The 21598-nt window shown below is 40.5% G+C and overlaps 1 protein-coding gene across 1 annotated transcript in view; it reads right to left on the reverse strand.

Moving 5' to 3' along the window:
- Positions 1-21598, reverse strand: part of ABI3BP (ABI family member 3 binding protein) — a gene marked incomplete at both ends in the record, with an annotated part of 263992 nt that overhangs the window by 26033 nt on the left and 216361 nt on the right. Inside the window, 6 exons of the mRNA XM_080696503.1 lie at positions 1647-1715; positions 2214-2348; positions 5317-5421; positions 7569-7646; positions 15419-15499; positions 18166-18231. Coding sequence (XP_080552629.1) covers positions 1647-1715; positions 2214-2348; positions 5317-5421; positions 7569-7646; positions 15419-15499; positions 18166-18231 — 534 coding nt within the window. The remainder of the gene's footprint in view (positions 1-1646; positions 1716-2213; positions 2349-5316; positions 5422-7568; positions 7647-15418; positions 15500-18165; positions 18232-21598) is intronic.

The raw sequence follows: 21598 nt of genomic DNA on the forward strand, positions 1-21598 counted from the left end.
AAGCCAGATAAGCTGGGTGTGGTGGCTCGGTTGTCTTCCCAGTTGTTGACAGCTGAGATAGAATCTTAGGTTTGCAAGCAGCCTCAGCTACTTAGTGAGACCTTTCTCAACTTAGTGAGACCCTGTTTCTAGTTAAAAAAAAAAAAAAATTGGCCTGGGTGTGTAGTTTGGAGGTAGAATGCCCTGGGTTCAATCTCCAATTCTGCAAGAAAAGAAAAGAAACAAAAAGAGGCTGGATTTAAAAAAAAAAAAAAAAGCTGGGTGTGTTGGCCCACGCTTGTAATCCCAGCATTTGGGAGGCTGAGACTGGAGGATAACGGTCGCGGACAGCCTCAGCTACTTAGTGAGGCCCTCCGCAACTCAGTGAGACCCGATTTCAAAATAAAGAATAAAAAATAGGGCAGGGAGTGTAGCTCGGAGGTCAAATCCCCTGGGTTTCATCCTCAGACCCACACAAAAAAAGTTCATGTTTTATGTTTTCATTTATATAAAATTCCATAACATACTAATCTATAGGATAGCACACCTATGATTACCTAGGGACTGAGAACTGGATGAAAGACAAGAGGGAGGGATTATAAAGATATAGGATAAGCCGGGCGTGGTGGCGCACGCTTGTAATCCCAGCCCTTGGGAGGCTGAGACAGGAGGATCACGCAGGTTCAAAGCCAGCCTCAGCTACTGAGTGAGGTTCTTAGCAACTTAGTGAGACCCTGTTTCCAAATAAAATATAAAATAGATATGGGAGTATATTCTGGAGGTAGAAAGCCTCTGGATTCCACACCAAGTACCACCAAGAAAAAAAAAAGATATAGGATAAAAGCTTTGCAAGCAAGCAATTCATGTGTTCATTATGCTATTGTGATGATGGTTTCATAAGTAAATGTATGACAAAATTTATCATATTTTAACACTACAGAAAATAATTATAAAATAAAATGCTGTAATCTATATCATATTGTCTCCTACTTTGTTACATTAGAGTATTATAAAAAAATATTCCCTATGTCTATATAAGGAAAGTATACTTTCTCAATCCTTGACTGGGGCTTGGCCATATGACTTTTTTTGTGTGTGGTACTGGGGTTCCTGGAAACTCTTCTACCTCCAGGCTACTCTCCAAGACATCTCTTTTTTATATTTTTTAAATTTGGAAACAGGGTCTCCTAAACTAGCACGGCTGGCTTCGAACCTGTGCGATCCTCCTGTCTCCGCCTCCCAAGCGAGGGGATAACAAGCGTGTGCCACCACGCCCGGCAAACCATATGACTTTTTTTCTTTTGCCAATGGATAATGGCAGATATAGCATTAAAAGGAGCTTTAAATGTGGCTGTGTGTTTAAACGCTACCTCTCTTTGTCTTGTTTGGACACGTAAATTGCTGCTTCTGGGTCATTGTTGGTTCTTTATCCTGGGACCTTAATGAACTCAAACCCGCTAGACACCTATTTTACCTGCTGCTAGAAGCAGACACACTTCACTGAGCACATCCCTGGTCCACAGACCTGCAGTTGACTTACAGAGACTTGAAAGTAAATCTTTATTATAGTAGGCTACTAGTTGTTTGTGGTTGTTACACAGCAATACCTGACTGATCCACTCAGCAAATACAGCTTTGTCAAAATCGAGATCCAGAGCCAAACATACCTTTGAATCTGGGCTTCCCAAGCTGATCCGTTTCTCTTGTTGGGCTTGAGCTAAAGTCAGTTGTATTATCTGAGAATCAAAAGAATGAACAATTTTGGCGAAAGATAAAGACACCTTCACAATACAGTGAAAAGATTAATAAAGGCTAAAGATACTCGATATTCCTCTCAGTTAAATTTGTATTATTGATTTTCTTCTTATTATTAAGTATCTTCCTCCACAATAAAATGCCTTTAATTGTGTCCTGTGTCAAGGTGTTCTAGAGTGTGATAATGACTAAAATTCATAACCAAGTAGTTAACACTCATTAATAAATTAAGATATGTACAGTTAGTGATTACATCTAATTTAATGGTAGGATTAGATAATCTAGATCTTTTTAGGAAACAAACTTGACACGTCTATGTCTGTGAAGAAAAGGAACATATTCTGTAACCAAGTATTAAAAATTAGTAGAAAATTTAAAACAAAGATGCCCATATAAATCATAAAACTGAATAAAATAAAAGGTCTAGAATGGAGATTTTCTTTCCTCTCAGCTGAAGCATCCAGTGAAAACTGACTGACCAAATTCTTCTCCGGAGGCAGGAGCCGTTGGTTGCTTTTTATCTGTCTCTGGTCTCCGGGAGGGAATTCCAGTAGGTTTGAGTGTTGCCTTCAGGGGTGGGGTTGGGGAAGTGGCTCTGCCTGATGAAATGATTCCTGTAACATAGAGCCAAAGCAGTAAGACTTCATAGGAGCGCTTCCAAGTTCCCCATTTATTTATCCAATAAATGTTTATTAAGTACTTCCCATGTGGCTTGGTGCTATTGGCTGGACTTGAAGAGAAAATGAGACCTGGATTTTTGATGGAGATACATGTGCGAGCCAAGGGGTTTGAAATATCATAGATATTGTGAAAGAACTAGAAAAGGTCACAGATGGGGCAAGAAGAGGGAGCGGTTACGTCTCTGGGGAAAGATGGAGAGTACTGGGTGGGGTGGGTAGGAATGTTTTCATAGAGGCCATGCCAATGAGAGGAGAGTGATCAGTAGGTAGGAAAGAGAGCTGTGTTCCAGTCTGAAGTTGCAGTAAGAGCCACGTGGGGGAAGTATAAAATAGCTTGGAGTGTTTAATTTGAAGGGGTGAGGAAAGAGCGGGGCCCAAGGGTACAGGGGTGAGAATAGAAGGGCAGGGCAGATTATGAAAGAACCTGCCTCCCATGGTTTTGGATGGTATTTTTAGATAATATGGACATATGGGAGATTTTCAGTGGGGAAGTAACATTTTAGAATGAAAAGATTAATAGTTAGGGTGCAAAGTGGGAGGGAGGGAAGGAGGAAAAAGAGGGGGGAGGAGGAGAGAGGGAGAAGGAGAGAAGGAGTGTCAGGAGATTGAGGCCTTTGTGTAGGTGAGGGAAGGGGAGGTGGCCACAGTAGAAGGTGGGCCTGGACAGAAGGGGATCTGGCATGACAGCAATCAAGAAGATGGAATAGCCTAAGTTGACGATCAACTGGCAGGCATGGGAGATGGCTGGAGAAGAGAAAATATCCCTAGGATAACATCCATGATGCTGGTCTGAGTGCCAGAACAGTGCTTCCCAGAGTTGTTATATTCGACAGTGACTCCTCCATTCTAAAGATATGTGTAAGTCTCTAAAACTGGATCCATTCTAAGATCTAGGCAAGTCAGAGTGTTTAGTTTGGCGGTTAGATTGGGTTTTATATTTCTCCTGGGCAAAGGAGTCCCTCCTGGGCTATAGAGAGTCAAGAGACGGGAGCTGAATTTAAGGACTCCTGCTCAGTACTGGATCGTTGGTGAGCCAGGCAGCTGAGCCTCTGGTCTGCCACTAGGGACCCATGCCCCTGGCCCTAGAGGGAGTGGGCCTTAGGAAGAGGGCAGGCAAAACCAAGGGAAATCGCACTGCAGCCCACAAGAGCTTCTCAGAGTTTGCAGAATCAGCAGGAAATGCTGGCTGCATTTTCCCCCCAGCAAGAAAAGTGGGCCTCTGAGTTCTTGAGAGATCTGGCAATAGGAGACAAATGGCAGATGCCATGCAGGAGCCCAAGACTGTCCACCAGGCACAAGAAAGAGCCTGAGAGGACACCCAGACATCTAACAGCTTTTTAGAGCCCAGGATATACTTTCTCTTCTATTGATCAGGCTGAATATGCAGGACTACCCTTATTTGGACCCTCAACCATGTAATCATGCCCTTTGAATTGGAGGTGGATGGTGGGACCTGGGGAGTCATCATCATGGTTAGTCTCTAAGCAATTTTGCTGCAATTTTGCTGCTTCTGGATGCTGGGTGGGCTGTTATGTACCAAAGCTCTCCTCAAGATGTGGGAAAACGAGGGCAGGAACAAGGTCAGTGAACAGCGGTGGACGACACAGAGCCTTCCGTGGGGAACTCTGCAAGGATTTTCCACGGGCACATTCAGGAATCACTTTTCTGTCTGTGACTCAGGCAGTCTGACCTGCGGACAACTGGGACCCACATCACAGCTGCCTCAGTTTACAATTAGTGAGGTAGACTTGGCATCTTCACCAGGCCAAGTCACCAGGCTTTGACTCAGAAAGGTACATCAGGGTAAACCAGGGGCTGATTCCTCCTTCAGACATGACAGCTCATGAGATATCACAGAAGCTTCCCTGTCCCTGTGCCCTCCTGGCAAAAAGAAAGACATCTACTCCCTTTTATGTAAACCCTCATCGGTTTCACCTTTCTCAACTGTCTATAATACTTTTACGTGGATTTTACAACCCAAATATTTAGGAAGCAGAGAGTGGGGAGTGGGGGGAATGATAGGGAGCATCCTGTAATTTGCTGGTAATTCCCGGGAGAAGAGCCCGTATCAAATACCCTCTATGTGCTAAGCACTGGAGTTGGTTCTGGAAATTCAGAACAAGTACATCCAGGTTTCTGTCTTCAAAGAACTCAGTCTATGCAAACAAATAGGTATCAAGCGTAGAAAAAAGAAATCTTTTCTTTAAACAGAAGTATGCGTTGAGGACACATAGAGAATCAGTGCTAGGACTTCTTTGGGGAGCTGGAGAAGGGGCGATGCATGAGTACTTCAGGTCTAAGAGGGGTCCTTCTGTGGGGAAGAGCCACATGCTCTCGAGCATGGAGGTGAGAAGCAGTTGAGTCCCGGGACAGCCTCCGTCTGGCTAACCTGGCTCGGGTCCCTCAGTTACTTCAACAGTTTACTACCAATGAATCCCCCAGTGCCATAACACATGGCCACACCAAGGCTGGTGGATAGTGGAGGTTTCAGTAAGATGTACAGGATTCCATTTCAGGAGACAGAAAGATAAATCAGTGATAGGGTATTGCATTTTCCATGGCCCCAGGCGGCCTAGCAGAACACAGCATCTTGTCCAAAACAATCCACTGGTGTTAAAGGGCCTCAGTCAGTTTCCACCTGGGCTCAAGCATGGAGACATCTAAGGAGAAAACTGGCTTAGCTGCAGAGGGAGGGGTGCCTTCTTTACCCACCCACCCACCCAGAGTCAGGATAGGAGTCCTCAAAGTGTAATTTACAATGTCTAGTCTTGGGGGCCAGCACAAATATGTGTCACACATGCCAGTGACACCTCTGGTGCCTGAGACAGCACAGGAGGAAGGGCTGAGGTTGGCAAGAAGACTGAAATTCTGGTGGGAAGAGGGCGGTAAGTGATGGATGTACCTGAACTTCCTGGCTTCCCGGTGACGTTATTTGGTGGCAGAGGCTTTCTTCGTGGCGGCATTGGTCTGGGTGGCAAGGGTGGGTGGCGAGTCCCCGGAATTGCAGCTGGAAAATTACATAGTGAGTAAAGCTGTCATAAAGATGCAGGAAGGGGGAGGGAATGGAACGGGAATTGGGTAAAGGCTAATTGGGTAATGTGTGCATTTATACCTCTACCATCTTGTATCCCATTAAGATGTATGGCTACAATGCACCCATAAAAAATTAAAAAAACCCTTTAGTCAATAAAATGTATTAATCAAAAATTATGGTTAAAAATAACCTCTGATAAGTAGCAGTGGGATGAGAGAATAGAATAAACAGAAAAGTGTGTGCGAATAGTACATGCTGATATCCCTCTAAATCAATGCTGAGCATGTACCCAGGGAAAATGAAACACAGTAGTGTATGTAAAACATATCCTTTAATTACAGATGAAGTTATGTAGGTGTATCTGCCTTTTGGAAGCCTGTGAGGTAAGTAGAATTTAACATCTTTTCTACAGATACTTAACAGTAGTATTTTATTACCCTCAATAGCCTTTAATTTTGAGACTATAATTTCTTATACCACTTTAGCTTTGAATTGTTAAGCATATTAATTTCTCCTTTTGTGGGTATTTCGCCTTGTCCCCTAACTCTATTATTATGTAATTGCAATTAAATGTCTTCACAACTTCTCAAATGATTACACCAAAATAGCCTTGATGGCAGAACAAGAATTCTGAGCCTGTGGAGAGCAGAGTCCCTATGAGCCACTTGTGGGTGAGCCCAGCACAGGGAGAGGTAAGTGGGACACTGTATACACCCTCTCTGCTACCCACCCAAGAGCCCAAGAGCTCTGTAGCAGGGCTGCCAGCCCACGGGAAGGACAAACTTTTCTAACTGGTCTGCCTTAACCCCAGGAAAAAGAGGTACTTTTTTTTTATAATTTGTGCAAAGATATCTGTTTTGTACACAGATTGGCAAGGCTAAAGGTGTTTGAAGTAGTCCACTTTAACCCAAACTTTAGGTCTTGGGTTAAAGCTTAAAAATTTCTCTTTATTTATGTTGGCTTTAAAATCTACAAGTAAAATAGTCAGTCCAGGAAAATATTCTATGGCTTTAAGAATTTTCAAGGATACTAGGGAGAGAAAGATAGGAAAAAAGAAACAGAGGGAGGGAGAGAGAAGAATTGAGGGAGGGGAAGAGAGAGAGAGAGAGAGAGAGGGAGAGGGAGAGAGAAAGAGAGAGAGAGAGAGAGAGAGAGAGAGAGAGAGAGAGAGAGAGAGAGAGAGAGAACGAACACGTGGGGGAGGATGGTGAGAGAGACATTAATGTAGCGGGGTAAGTCTCATAGCATCCTTTTAAAAAACTAAGATATTCTGAATTGCCTGTGTCATAATTTTACCTATCATATGTAGCATATTTCTCTGTGTGTGTGTGTGTGTGTGTGTGTGTGTGTGTGTGTGTGTGTGTGTTTATGGTGCTGGGGTCAGAACCCAGGGTGTTTTGCCTCTGAGCTACACCCCTGGCCCTGTTCTATTTTGCAACAGGGTCTCAATAAGTTGATGATGGTGACCTCAAAGCTGTGATCCTCCTGTCTCAGCTTCCCAAGTTTTGGGATTACAGGTTATGTGCCTTCTTGCCTGGCCCAGCACACTATTTAAATAGAAACATAACACCATTTCAGGCAAGAGTGTTGGAATAAGCCACACAAGACCAGAACTTAAACATGATCAAACCAGGACCCACAGTGATTATGTAGCATTTGTCTATTGTGTCCCCTCAGAACATGATAGAAGCAAATTTTTAAATTAATTTAGAAGTTCTTATTAATATTTATTTTGTGGGGCTGGGCATGGTGGAGCACGCTTGTAATTCCAGCATTCAGGATGCAAAGCCTGGAGGATTGTGGTTCACAGATAGCCTCCGCTACTTAGCGAGGCCCTTCACAACTCAGTGAGACCCTGTTTCAAGAATAAAGAATTCCCCTGGGTTCCATCCCCAGTACTGCAAAAAAAAAAAAAAAAAGTTTGTGTACAAAGCACTTTTCATTCACTGAAAGATAATTATTCTGGGATGTTTCTATGGCAACATGCATTTGCTGTTACATGGTTCTGACTTGCTGGGGGATATGTGGATGCTACTGCTTTTTGCTACACAAATACTGTTGCAGTTAGTGTACAAGTTCAAAGCTGCGTTGCTGTAAGGTATCAGCATCTTATTTCTTACCTGGTTTCCTTGTGGAGTAGTCAGGGTCCACTGACACATTTCTACCAGCACCTGATGGCTTGGGTGCTTGCTTGGTTCCTATGAGCAGAGCCAATAGAAAGGAATAAATACCCAGCAAAATGTGCTAAACCTTCTTTTTTGTGGGCACATGGTAGGAATATCAGTAGCAAGGTGCATTCTCAGCAAAGTTGGGCTTTGGCACATTTTTGTCCAGACATTTCAATGGGCTTCCACTATTGTGTGTGTGTGTGTGTGTGTGTGTGTGTATGTGTGTGTGTTTAACGTTTCTGGGGATGGAACCCAGGGGCATGTACCTCTGAGATATGCCCCAGACCTAATTTTTTAGTCTTTTTATTTTATTTTATTTTATTTTATTTTATTTATTTTGGTGGTATTGGGATTCCTGGAAACCCTTCTCCCTCTGGGCTACACTCCCAGACACCTATTTTTTATATTTTTATTTGGAAACAGGATCTCTTAAACCAGCAAGGCTGGCTTCGAACCTGCGTGATCCTCCTGTCTCCGCCTCCCAAGCGCGGGGATTACAAGTGTGCACTACCACGCCTGGCTAGTCTTTTTATTTTTTGAAACAGGGTCTCACTGAGTTGTGAAAGGCCTCGCTAAGTATCTGAGGCTGTCTGCGTACTGTGATTCTCCGGTCTCCACCTCCTGGAAGCTGGGATTATAAGTGTGCCCCACCACGCCCAGCATGGGTGGTGGTTTTGTACCAGTTTTCCATGATATTTGTCCTGTATTGTCTTCCTGGTTGGTACTACCTCACCAGGCAGGACTTCATCTATGATGAGTGGCCACATTTTGTTAATATGTGAGGTACATTTGTGGTTAAATAAATTCTCCAACTTAAAAATGTATTCATGCCCACAAAACACCATAGAATTCGAGTGTTTGGGTTTGTACTTAGTGAACCCACTTTAAACTCTTCCTGGGAAGGCTTTGGCCATAAAGCTGTTGAGGCTACAGACTGAATTTTTACCTTTGGGATTTGTAAATTAGTCCTGGATAGACCAAGAACTCTAAACTGTTGCTTGGAAGAAACTGAACTTAAATTACTTTATGTGATAATTTTGTTGCCTAAGTTCCTCAATCATGATCTGGTTGTTATTACTTGGCCACTTACCTAAATACCCAGGCTTGAATTTTGGGTAGTTTCCCTAGGGCAGAAGTAACACATACACATTTCCCCTTAGTTTTTTTTTTTTTTTTTTTTTTTTTTGTTACTCTTCTTTTTCTTTCTTCTTTATTTTGGTACTAGGAATTGAATCCAGGGGCATTTGACTTCCAAGCTACCCTCATCCATTTTTTAAGTTTTTTTTTTAATTAAAAAAATTTTGATGGTACTGGGGTTCCTGGAAACCCTTCTACCTCCAGGCTAAACTCCCAGACCCATTTTTATATTTTTATTTGGAAACAGGGTCTCTTAAGCCAGCGAGGCTGGCTTCGAACCTGCGGGATCCTCCTGTCGCTGCCTCCCAAGCGCAGGGATTACAAACGTGTGCAACCACACTTGGCTTAAGTTTTATTTTGAAACAGAGTCTTGCTCCATTGCTGAGGGTGGCCTTGCATCTGCAGGCCTCCTGTCTTATTTTCCCAAGTACTAGGGTTACAGATGTGCACCACCATGCTTGGCTTTGTCACTATTCTTTTAAAACATTGTAAAATATTCTTCCCTGATGTGGCTAACAGTCTTCCCTAGAGGAACGCTTATCCACTATTGGTGGGATTATAAATGAGTACAACCACTGTGGAGATCAGCAGAGGCTCCCCAAAAGACCAGGAGCCACTGTCCAACTCAGTGATACCACTCCTCAATACCCTTCCACGATAACTGAAGTCAGAATATTATAGAGATACATGCATAGCATGTTCATAGCAGCGAAACTCACAACAATAACCAAATTATGGAACCAACCTAGGGGTCTGGCCACAGATGAGCGGATAAAGGAAATGTGGTTTATACACACAATGGAGTTTTACTAAGCTATAAAGAAGAACAAAATCATGTCATTTGCAGGAAAATGAATGGAACTGGAGAATGTTATGCTAAGAGAGATTAGCTACACTCAGAGAGTCAGGGGAGATATGTTTTATGTCATATATAGACGCTAGAGAGAAAACAGGAAACATAAAGAACTTCACGAAAATGAGGAGAGAGACCAGTAGAAGAGTGGAACGAGTTGGAGGAGGGAGGGAAAAGGAGAACAAGGAGGCTTGAGGAAGTAAAAGACCAAATAATATCAAGTTCACAGATGAAGGTGTCACCAACAACTTTGCTGGCGTGTATGTGGAGAAGGGTAGCGAGATGGGGTTAGGAAAGAACCACACCAAGAAATGTGGTGTGCCTACATGAATGTGTCACTTTGAATCTCACTATGATGTGTAATTATATTGCACCAATAACATTTTGATAAAGAATAGAAACAGATTTTTTTAAAAGAATCTAAATAGTAAATGTCGTATCAGACATAACAACTCATCCTAAAAAGAATCTATACTCTGAGGACCTGATTGTAATTTAATATATCAAAAACAAACAAAAAAAAACCTATGAAAATAATATACTAGTCAGTTCATTCACTGCGTTCCAGGGAGCGGGTACCGTCCTTACTTAGTCATTCTTCTTATTACTTATTCTGTTCTATTTGGGGTTGAAAACATATGTTTCTGGGGACAAGAGCTATTTTGTGGCTAACCCCACAAACATGATGAAAACAAATGGCCTATTAGCCTTCTTCCTGTGAGCCACTGTCTGTGGTGATGGGGACAGGGAAACGGCTCATTTGAGCTGTTACTCTGTGAATGGCAGTGGTGGGTGAAAAAGGCTGCCATTTCTGCCACCAGGATAACTTGACATGGCAAGGTTAAAAAAGAAAATTTTTTTTGGTGGTTCTGGGGTTCCTGGAAACCCTTCTACCTCTGGGCTACACTCCCAGACCCATTTATATACTTTATAATTTGGAAACAGGGTCTCTTAAGCCAACACAACTGGCTTCGAACCTGTGCAATCCTCCTGTCTGCGCCTCCTAAGCGCGGGGATTACAAGTGTGCGCCACCACGCCCGGCAAGAAAATTTTTTAATATGCGTTCGAAGGCCAGTAGTTTGTGTATACTTTGAGTAAATCCTCTCACATTCCTTCTCCAAATCTGTCTGTCCTTGAAAAACAAATTATTTTGATCCAATACTGTATAAGAAGCTTGGATATTCATGCCTGATTTGAGCCTTACAATGCTCCTGTGTGGAGAATGTCATCCAGGGCCCACCTTGAGCAAATGCAAGGCAAGGGGAAATTTGAGCAATCTGCCTACTGTTTCACAGCCAAGAAGTGTTGGGATTCAGAGCCACATGTTCCTGGACCCAGTAGTTATGCTACTAGTATGAGGGACTCAGAAAATGGTCACAGGCTTCCAGCTATCCCTAATCAAGCAGATCCACCAAGCCACAGGGGTGTCCCCAATGGGGCAAGTGGATGGAATATTGACAAGTGCCAGAGAGACTCCAATATTCTGTGGGGTTACTTATGAATAAGAAAAATCACACAAATTCCCCTGAGCTCATTTATTTCCTTCCTTCCTTCCTTCCTTCCTTCCTTCCTTCCTTCCTTCCTTCCTTCCTTCCTTCCTCCTTGCCTCCCTCCCTCCCTTCCTTCTCTCTCTCCTCTCCTTCTCTCTCTCCCTTTCTTTCTCTTTCTTTCTCTTTCTTTCTTTCTTTCTTTCTTTCTTTCTTTCTTTCTTTCTTTCTTTCTTTCTTTCTTTCTTTCTTTCTTTCAAGTACTGGAGATGGAACCCAGGGGTATTCTACCTCCAAGCTCTACTCCCAGCCCTATTTTTTTTATTCTTTATTTTGAAACAGGGTCACACTGAATTGCAAAGGGCCTCACTAAGTTGCTGAGTCTGTCCATAACTGTGATCCTCCGGGCTCAGCCTCCCGAATGCTGGGATTACAAGTGTGTGCCATCACACTCAGCTTTCCTTCCTTCCTTCCTTTCTTTCTTTCTTTCTTTCTTTCTTTCTTTCTTTCTTTCTTTCTTTCTTTTCTCTCTCTTTTTTTGTGGTACTGGGGTTCCTGGAAACCCTTCTACCTCCAGGCTACACTCCCAGACCTATTTTATATTTTTACTGGAAACAGGGTCTCTTAAGCCACTGGCTTCGAACCTGCGCCATCCTCCTGACTTTGCCTCCCAAGTGCGAGGATTACAAGCATGCGCCACCATGCCTGGCCTAAACTCATTTCTAATCAAGAGAGAGCATGGGCTGGAATGTAGCTCAGTGGTAATCTATTTGCCTGGCATGTGTGAGGCCCTGGGGTTGATCCCGAGCACTAGAAAATAGGAAGGAAGGAAGAGGGAAGAATGAAAGGGAAAAGAGGCAAGAAGGGAGGGAGAATAAGAGAAATGGAAAAGAACTAGACTTTTCTGTCACTTTCTGTATAGATGAGAAAAGAGGCATCTTACTGCTATAATCCTCAGATGCAAGTATCCAGATCAAGAGCCTATCCACTGCTGACTGGACATTCTCCACCCATGGGGGATGGGTAGAAGCAAAGGAAAGGGCCTGCAAAAGGGCAGCCTTGGGGCTCTGTGGGAAGAGCAGGGGACAGGAGTCTGAGCTCCAGGCCTGGGTAGAACAGTGAACTTCTGCTGCCCTGAGTCAGAGGAAAGCAGATGATGGCTGAAGGCAGCAGAGAGGCAGTGGGAAGAGAAATTAAGAATCCAGTAAGAGAGATGCCACAGAAAATGGATCTTCAGGAATTGGAACCCAACCAGATTGTCTGCTCAGGCTGTGACCTGAATTCTTTTCCCTCAGGCAGAATTAATCAATGCATCTAAAGGGCAGAGTCAGCTCTGGAAACACCAGGACAAGCCTCAGCATGAGCCCCCAACTGCCATATGAGAGTGCTCCAAATATCTTTGGATTGACATAGTTCACCACTTAGCAATTAATTTTTTTTTGGTCCAAAATGAAGTCACACTTTAGGCATTTTAAACCATAGTAACAAAAACTATAAACAAACAGAGTAAACTGAGAATCAATTTTCAAATGTATTAGTGATTCTATTTTCTTTCTTTTTTACTTTTCTTTCTATGGCTCAAAAGGGGTGGTATTTGTGGATAACTTGTCCCCAAATCTTTGCACCTGGCTAAAATTTCAGGGGTGATGAGCCAGCATCCTGGAGGACTTAGTCACAGATCAGAAAAACACATTTCCCATCCCAAGAAGTCTGGATTCTTGTGAAGCACATGCCGTGCAGGGGCAGTAAAATGTGGTTTCCTCATTAAGATGTAGAGAAAAGAGTGTGGGGTTCAGGCATTTAACAGTATCTGCTAAATCACATGTGCTAAGATGGTTTCAGAATTATACTTTGTCTGGCACATAATGGGCCTTCAATAAATGCTGGTCAAAGCTCAACAGCTTCTATCTTCAGGGGGAAAGTCAGGGAGTGTCTAGGACAGGAATCAGCAAACTTTTTCTGCGAAGGATCAGGCAGTAAATATTTTATCTCTATAAGCTATACTATCTCTGTTAAAACTACTCAGCTTAAAAGATTTTAGTGTATGTGAAGTATCTTCTAAATTGAGATATATCTCTAAAGACTTTGAAAAAGCAGAGTGCTGGAAAAGTGAGCCATCTAAAAGCAATTTCTGAAGGCTTTTCTAACCTCGACATAAAGGAAAGTCTGCACATGTGGATATGAGATACACAAAGATAGGTTAAAAGATTCCTAGGGTTAATAGAATCATTGAAAGGTTTTTTTTTTATAGAGACTCCAACAGTCAAATATCTATAGTCTTGAGGAGTCAAATCTCTCTCTCTCTCTCTCTCCTCTCCCTCTTCTCTCTTCTCTCTTCTCCCCATTTCTTCCCCACCCCTCTCTCTCCCTCTCGCCTTCCAGGATAATACAAACTTAGGTAGTGTAGCCTAAGGCCATGAAAAATATGTTTGATAGATCCTAAATTGTTCCTTAACAACTAACTTTTTACTTTTATTATTTTATTTTATTTTTTTGCGCTGCTGGGGATGGAACCCAGAGGCATTCTACCTGCAAGCTACACCTCAAGCCCTATTTTTTATTGTTTATTTTGAAACACGATCTCACTGAGTTGCAAAGGGCCTCACTAAGTAGTAGCTGAGGCTGTCTTTGAACTGCGATCCTCCCATCTCAGCCTCCCAAATGCTGGGATAACAAGCATGGGCCACCACACCTGGCTAACAACTAACTTTTTAAATAAAGTACCCGAGTTGAAAACTTCAGTTAAAAACAACCATAGGAAAGTGTATGTGAGACAGATAATAAAGATAAATATTCTGGGCAAGATGTCAATATTAAATATGGACTCAATTGATGCAAAAACATTCTCTCAATGAGAATTAATAGAGGCTAGAAGTGAGTGTGTATGATATAGTAGAATTTAATCAGAGAAGGAAATAAACTAATGCAAACTGCTGCATTTCTGTAAATAAGGCAGATAAAAACTAGCACACTCAAAAGAAAGTAGACAATAGTAAGTCTATAAATTGGAAATGATAGTTTTTTTCTTGGTGGTACTGGCAAAAAGAATAGGTTTTAAAACATTTTTTAATCACCAATTTCTTAAAACATTATTCCCTAGCAAATACCTGAAAGTAGATAAATTTTTCTTTATAATATGCTATGTAAGCCGGGTGTGGTGGCACATGCTTGTAATCCCCACACTTGGGAGGCTGAGACAAGAGTATCTTACAGGTTCGAAGCCAGCCTCAGTTGGTTTAAGAGAACCTGTTTCCAAATAAAATATAAAATAGGTCTGGGAGTGTAGCCCAGAGGTAGAAGGTCCCTGGGTTCCATCCTCAGTACCACCAAAATAATAATAATAATAGTAATAATAATAATAACAACAATAATAATAATATGCTATGTATATAATCACTTTATAGATAATCACTTTAAAGCTATTTGCTCTTTTTCCTGCCTTTTTAAGCTGCCTTTAAACACTCCACCAGAATTTTTAATAGAAGTGGTGAAAGTAGGAATCCTTGTTGTATTTTTCAATCTTAGGAGAATGCCATTCATTAACTATAACTATGGTGTTAGGCTTTTCATAGATGCCCTTTATCAGTTTGAAGAAACATGTTTTTGTTCCTAATTTCCCGAGTTTTCATTATGAATGAATTTTAAACTTTTTCTAGTGGGTTTTATTTTTTTTGTATTCATTTAGGTGATCATATGATTGTTCTCCTTTATTCTGTTACTGACTCATATTAATTTGAGGTTGAACCAATCTTTCATTCCTGGGTTCAAGCCACTTGGTTTTTATGCAGTATTGTGGTAGAAACAGAGGTATATTGCCCAGATCTCCAATCAAGGATCTCCCAGCAAGATTGACCTGCCTGAAGGAGATGAGTGCTAGGTGCTCTGCTGACCTCACTCCCTGCAGGGGATCTGCAAGCCCTTGCTTGACAGAGGATCCAAACTGATAAACAACATAATTCACAACAGGTACAACATATTTTTGGTGGAAATGGAAGACTCTTGGGAAAACAGTGATTGTTACCATTTTCATTTAATAATTCATGAAAAATGTTTAATCAGGATTCCTTGTATGAAGTGAGATTGTATTTGGTAGCTAAGTTAACAGACTGAGGTTAGAAAAATGAAAAATTCATCTTTAGTATTTTTAGAAACATTTGAAGTTTTGATTTTGGAATGATTTCTACCTTTCAAATCCAGTTTTACAAAAAATTTCTACAATTGATTAAAAATGAAATTAAGGGGAGATTCAACAAAATTACAAAAATAAAAGAATATCATTTATAGCCTTAACAGAATTAAAAGAAAATAAATTTGCGATTATTACCTGTTCCCACTCCAGTTCCTTTAGGCATCCCACTGGGTCTGGGTCTGGGTCTACCAGGTCTTGTAGTTGTCCTGTTCAGAGCTATAATAAAGTGGGAAATAAAATAAATAACTTAGATATTTGTTTTTAATAAATGTCTGTAAGCCAAGGGAAACGAAACATGTCAAATAACTGGAAGTTATTTAGCTAGGCAATAAAAAATATTTCTCAGAGTATAAAAATACATTCTGGTATTAAAATCATAAACTTGAACTTGCAAATGGAGACTTGAATTTATATTGAAGTGGTTACTTTAGTATTTGATGAAAACCAACTGGCAAAGGACTTTATAATTCTAAGTGGCAAATATTTACATTTCTTCAGGTATAAGTACTAGATACACTAAAAAAAGAACTAAATAGACACTTCACAAACAAAATTCAAATGGCCAATAAGTATATAAAAATGTTCAACATTATTAGCAATCAGAGAGAGGCAAATCAAACCTATCCTGAGATTTCACCTAACTCCAAATAGAGTGGCAATTATTCAAAGAAAACAATAACAAATGCTGGTGAGGATGTGGAGAAGTGGGAACTCTAATACATTGTTGGTGGGATTGCAAATTAGTTCAACCACTTTGGAAAACAGTATGGAGGATCCTCAGAAGAATGGGAATGAGCCTACCATGTCAGCAATACCACTTCTGGGTATCTACCAGAAAGAATGGAAACCAAACCACCAAACTAATGCATGCACATCTATGTTCATAGCTACACAACTCAAATTGCCAAACTATGGAACCAGCCAAGATGTCCATCAAGAGATGAATGAATTACAAAACTATGAGATATGTACACAAAGGAATTTTACTCAGTCATAAAGAAAAGCACAGTTATGTAATTTAAAGAGAAATGGAGGGAACTAGAGAATATTATACTAAGTGAGATTATTCAGTCAGAAAACGTAAGAAATTGGATACTCTCCCTACTATGTGGAAGCTAGGGAGAAAAAGAGTTATAGAAAGAAGTCTAGATGAAGAAGGAGAAACCACAGATGAGCAAATACAGTGACCCAACTGAGGGTGATGTGAGGGGGTAAGACGGAAATTCCTGATGTACATTCATAAACATTTCAAAGTCAATCACTCAGCCAAATATGAGAAGGAGGGAAGGGGAGAAGAAATGGGGTGGAAATTGCAGAAGGGCTAAATGAATGATGTATGCATGAATCCCTCTACCATCTTGTACTCCAATAAGATGTATGTCTGCAATGCACCAGTTAAAAAAAGAAAGATCAGGATTACACAGGTCTAATGAAAAACCAAAACATAATGTGTATTTATTGTTAAGCCCTCAATTCATAACCTGCAAATTGGTGGTCCTTCTGTAGGAGTCTCAAGGTACAGATGTTTCATTTATAATAGTCTTTGTACCCATCCACGATTGGACACTCAATTATGATGAGACCACTGAACTGTTTTTTGTGCTGTATAGAAAGCCATATTACTATCAAAACTTGAAGAGGTCATCTAGATCATAACCCATTAAAAAGATGCTTTAATGAAGAACCCTAAGGGCACTGTCCTCATGTGAGCAAGCTCTGAGGCCGGACTGGGTTGCCTCTGAGTTCCCTTTCTGGTCCCTCTCAGCATCCCTGTTTTCTCGACTGCACCACACAGGCAAGCACTTGACTATAGTCAACCATCATTGTTACTGTTTTTTTATTTTGTAGAATGTTTAATCAGTCACACATTAAGCTCTCCAAGGCTATTTTGACACAGAAGCCACATGGAAATACATTTTTAAAAAGATTTCTGTGCCTAATTGGAGGAGTACAACCAAAATATAGGGGTTCCTTATACACCAAAAAACATAACATGTTTTTCTTTTTTTCATGTGCCTGGAGATACATTCACCAAGATCATTTCTTTGTAAGAAGGTTTCATTATCTAGAACTTGCAAAGACCCCCACAGTGAAAAATGACAGAAAACACCATCTTTGGTCCAACTTGTGCTTTAGGATAGGAACAATTTAAATGGACCACATCAGCCACTCCAAGTTAACTTTTCCCTCAGCTCCATGGAATAAGATCCTAGGACCTGTGGAGAATTTAGCAAGCTTAAAGTATCCCCTAATATATAAACGTAACTTTATTTTAATAATTTATAACCTATAAATTTTTATACTTTGAAGGAATTAATAAAATCATTCTTTTATACTGATAAAGACTTTTTTGGTGGTACTAGGGATTAAACTCGGAGGTGTTCTACTTCTGAGATATACCCCAGACTTATTTTATTTTTTTATTTTTGAAACAAGGTCTCACTAATTTTCTGAGGCTGGCTTCAAACCTGTGATCCTCTTGTCTTAGTCTCCTAGGTACTGCGATTACAGGTATGTGCCACCACACTCAGCTGACCACTGTTTCTGAAGGGAGAATTAAATTTGAGACTGTCATGGAAAATTGAAGGTGTGATTTATGCACAAATACCATTTAAAATATTTTACATCAGTAAAGTTCCATAATGGTTTCTGAATCCAAACATCTATGAGAAACCTTAAAGCTCTATCACATCCATGGATGTGAATGGTCACAAAGATTAGAATTTCTGCATGCCCTTGATTGCAAATTTAAAGATAAGTATCCCCTGCCACACCTTGGATGAATTTGGCTGTTTCAATATACTTTCTACCTTCTCCAGCCTACAGATGATTGATTCTTTAGGTCACCAGAGAAAGAAAAAAAAAACAAACAAACAATTTACCGGGTCTGAAGTGCGGTTTGCCAGGTATTCTGGGCCTCACAGGTGTAGTGTACAATCTATGTGGTGCTGAAATAGAAGAAAAATTTTACTTTAATATCTCCAAAACCTGATAAATCTCTATTCGTCTCTGAATAGAGGTTTATCACCATAGGGATGAACAACTTGTATATTTTGCATGGAAACAGAAAGAATGTTCTCAACTCTCCAATTATGCATTACAGACTTCATGCTAAAGGAATGTGAAACGAGTGAAAATATTCAGGACTGCAAATCAAAGATGTACACAGAATGAGAAAGGTCGTTTGCAATGTGTGGTTAGGATTAGTCATCACTTAGGCCATGGTTCTCAAGAGCATTTATTTTACTCAATTGCTGCTTAACATGATAAGTGTTATTAGCCATCCATCCACCCATCCACACACTCATCCATGCATGACTGTCTACAAGGAGTCACTATGGAACATTATTTTTCAAAAAGAAAGTAAGCAACCTTAAAGGTAAAAAGAGAAATTTTTTATAGGTGAGAAAAAAAGGAGTGGGAACATGTTGTCCCTATCAAATTGCCTTTGCCTGTGAACTCTGAATGATTGAACAAGTTAGTGTCATCTGCATCGCTTTATGAAGGAACAAGAGAAGATGGCGTCTGGTGTCCCACCCATCCAGGGAAGAGATCAAGGAGGGTGAATGCAGAGGAGCTCCGAGACCAACACACTGCCTCCTTGGTCTCTTCTCTTGTTATCCTGAGGGATCCCTAATAAAGCCTTGCTGAATGAATAAATGGATGACTGCTATAAGCAGGCAAGCTTGGAAGAAAATACTAAAATATATTCCCTTCCTAAGGTTTTAAATTGTGCATCCATCCTGGACTGTATCCATCTTGCCACTGCCTTTTTCTGTCCCCCACACCCAACCATAACCACGTGCTGCCTCCTGCCACCAACTTTCTTGGTAATGCTTTAGCTAAGACTGGAAAAAATGTTTCTTGTAAACTATGTTCATAGGTTACATCATTTTGATGATTTTGTTCACATCTTGAGAATTTATATAACCATAAATCAGCAGTGCCTTGCCTACTAAGCTTAAAAAAATACACCTGCAAAATAGGTTATAATGTAGCTCATTTACAAGCTTCCAATGTAAAGACTGTGATGAGGAGGATTTTGCCTTACTGCTGGCCAACAACAGCAAAAGTATACTGAAGTCCTTTGGAGGCTTGGCATGGGCCTTCTCAATAACTAAGGATACTGATGTTATAAAAAGTTCATTCCCACATACCCGAAAATGCTTGATGATGATCTCAATAAGAGTGGTAGAATTGCCGGTCAATTTAACCAATTTCAGAGTGTGTGTGTGTGTGTGTGTGTGTGTGTGTGTGTGTGTGTTACTGGGAATGGAATCCAGGAGTCTTTTACTACTGTAAATACCTTTTAATGTTATATTGCTTTTCCTTAAAGAAAATATAAGGATCATGGTTCTTATTTATCTCATTCTAGAAAATATATACATTTTTAAATTTTGGAAAGGAAAGAGATCAGAGAAGAGCACAAAAATAATCAGCACTAGTATTTCAAAGCCATGGGACCACAGCTTTTGTTCTAGTTTTTCTATTCTCCACTTAAATCTAGAAAGAACTTTTAATAACTAAAATAAAAAGTTTAGACTGTGAGTAACTCATCACACAATACCACATGGCCTTGAAAAAATTAGGGTTTCAATTTTAAACTTAAAAAATGACAGCAAACTTTGTGACAACATAACTATATAAACATTGCCATGGTGTTTTGGGTAAACAACAATAAAATAATTTTAAAAGATAGATGGCTTCATATTTAAATGGCTTTACAACCATCTGTTTTTAAAAAGTATTGAAATGTTGCATAAAGACAACATCAAAAATAAATACACAATGACTACAGGATAAACACCTTGAAGGACCCATGTTCTTCCAAGTTACAGGGCTTAAGGAAAAAGGTGATAATTCTCCCTGTGTTGGGGACACATCAAGGGCTGAAAGTAAAATAACCAGAATTTTCCACAATCTCTCTAGGTAAGTGTATTGCCCCAGTGGATTGAGATTAGAAGTGGGAGGGAAAGAGGCATGAGTTGCAGCAACCTACAGGGAAACTATCTCAAAAGACACACTAGCAAGGCTGCCATAGAGAAAAGGTGTTGTAGGTTGGTGTTGTAGGTTCTTAGTGGACTCCTGCTGTGGGTCCCAGGAGCACCACTGCTGAGGGCGTGGAGACCACAGCCATGGGCCAATGGCTAACAGGTGGGTATGCGAAGATCAAAAGGGAGAGTGTCTTCTCCACAGCACGTCTCTCAATTGGTACATGTGGCCTTGCATTCCTAGTGGCTGACATTAAAGCAAAACAAAACAGCTGATTGGCCACTTCTGCTGAGTGCACAGACACAGGCCTACCAGCGTGGTCACAGCAAGGCAGGTGTCTTTATCAAAGCTGGCCTTCTGTTCCCTAAAAGGGCTGTTGGGTGGGCCAGGCTGTGGGTACTTCTCTCTTTCCTGAAGATGGCTTCTTCCCTAGTTCTTCTTTGTTACTTCATACAAATGGATCCCTGGTGAGCTTACTCTAAAAATTTTGGCACAAACTCAGAAAAACATGGATCTAAAGATAGTATAGCTAAGCCTCAGACTAAGAAACCTCAATGCATGATAAAAATTAAAGTATAATACTCTATGTAAATGTGTTAATGCTCAAGCATATTAGAGAAAACATGTCCCTTCACTTTCTGTGTTTGGATAATCTCATTTAACATAATTTTCTCCAGGTCTTTCCATCTTTTTACGTATGACATAATTTTGTTCTTCTCTCTTGCTGAGTAGAATTCCATAGTGTGTTCTTCCCATAATTTTGCAATCCATTCATCTCTTGATGGAGACCTAGGTTGGTTCCATATTTTGGTTATTATGAATTGTGCTGCTATACATTGTGTGGTTTTACATATGTTACTAGAGTTCTCTGGCTTCAACCCCTTTGGAAAGATACCAAGGAGTAGTATAGCTGGATTGGAGTATTTGGGATACCAGAGGGACTCAAAATAATGGAGGAGAAATCTCAGTGAAGCCGGAGAAGAAGGGTAAAGGAAAAAGAAGGCTGAGGTTCATTAATGGAAATGCTATATGTGACTATGTGTATATATGTAATATAACATTGTTAAGCTGGACACTCTGTATTGGGAAAAAAGGAAATGAGATGGGTTAGGGCACCAAGTACTGTGTGAACATATGCCATTGTCAACATGATCTACATTATGATGTGAGACTACAATGCACCAATAAAATATACATATAAAATTAAAAAATAAATGTGCTAACACAATTCATATAATAATATAAGGTCATGAATGAAACATCTAATAAAATATTTCAGAAGGAATTTGATAAAATTTCATACATATTTGGAATGATGATATT

This window comes from Muscardinus avellanarius (assembly GCF_963383645.1).
Source record: "Muscardinus avellanarius genome assembly, chromosome: 5".
NCBI lineage: Eukaryota > Metazoa > Chordata > Mammalia > Rodentia > Gliridae > Muscardinus > Muscardinus avellanarius.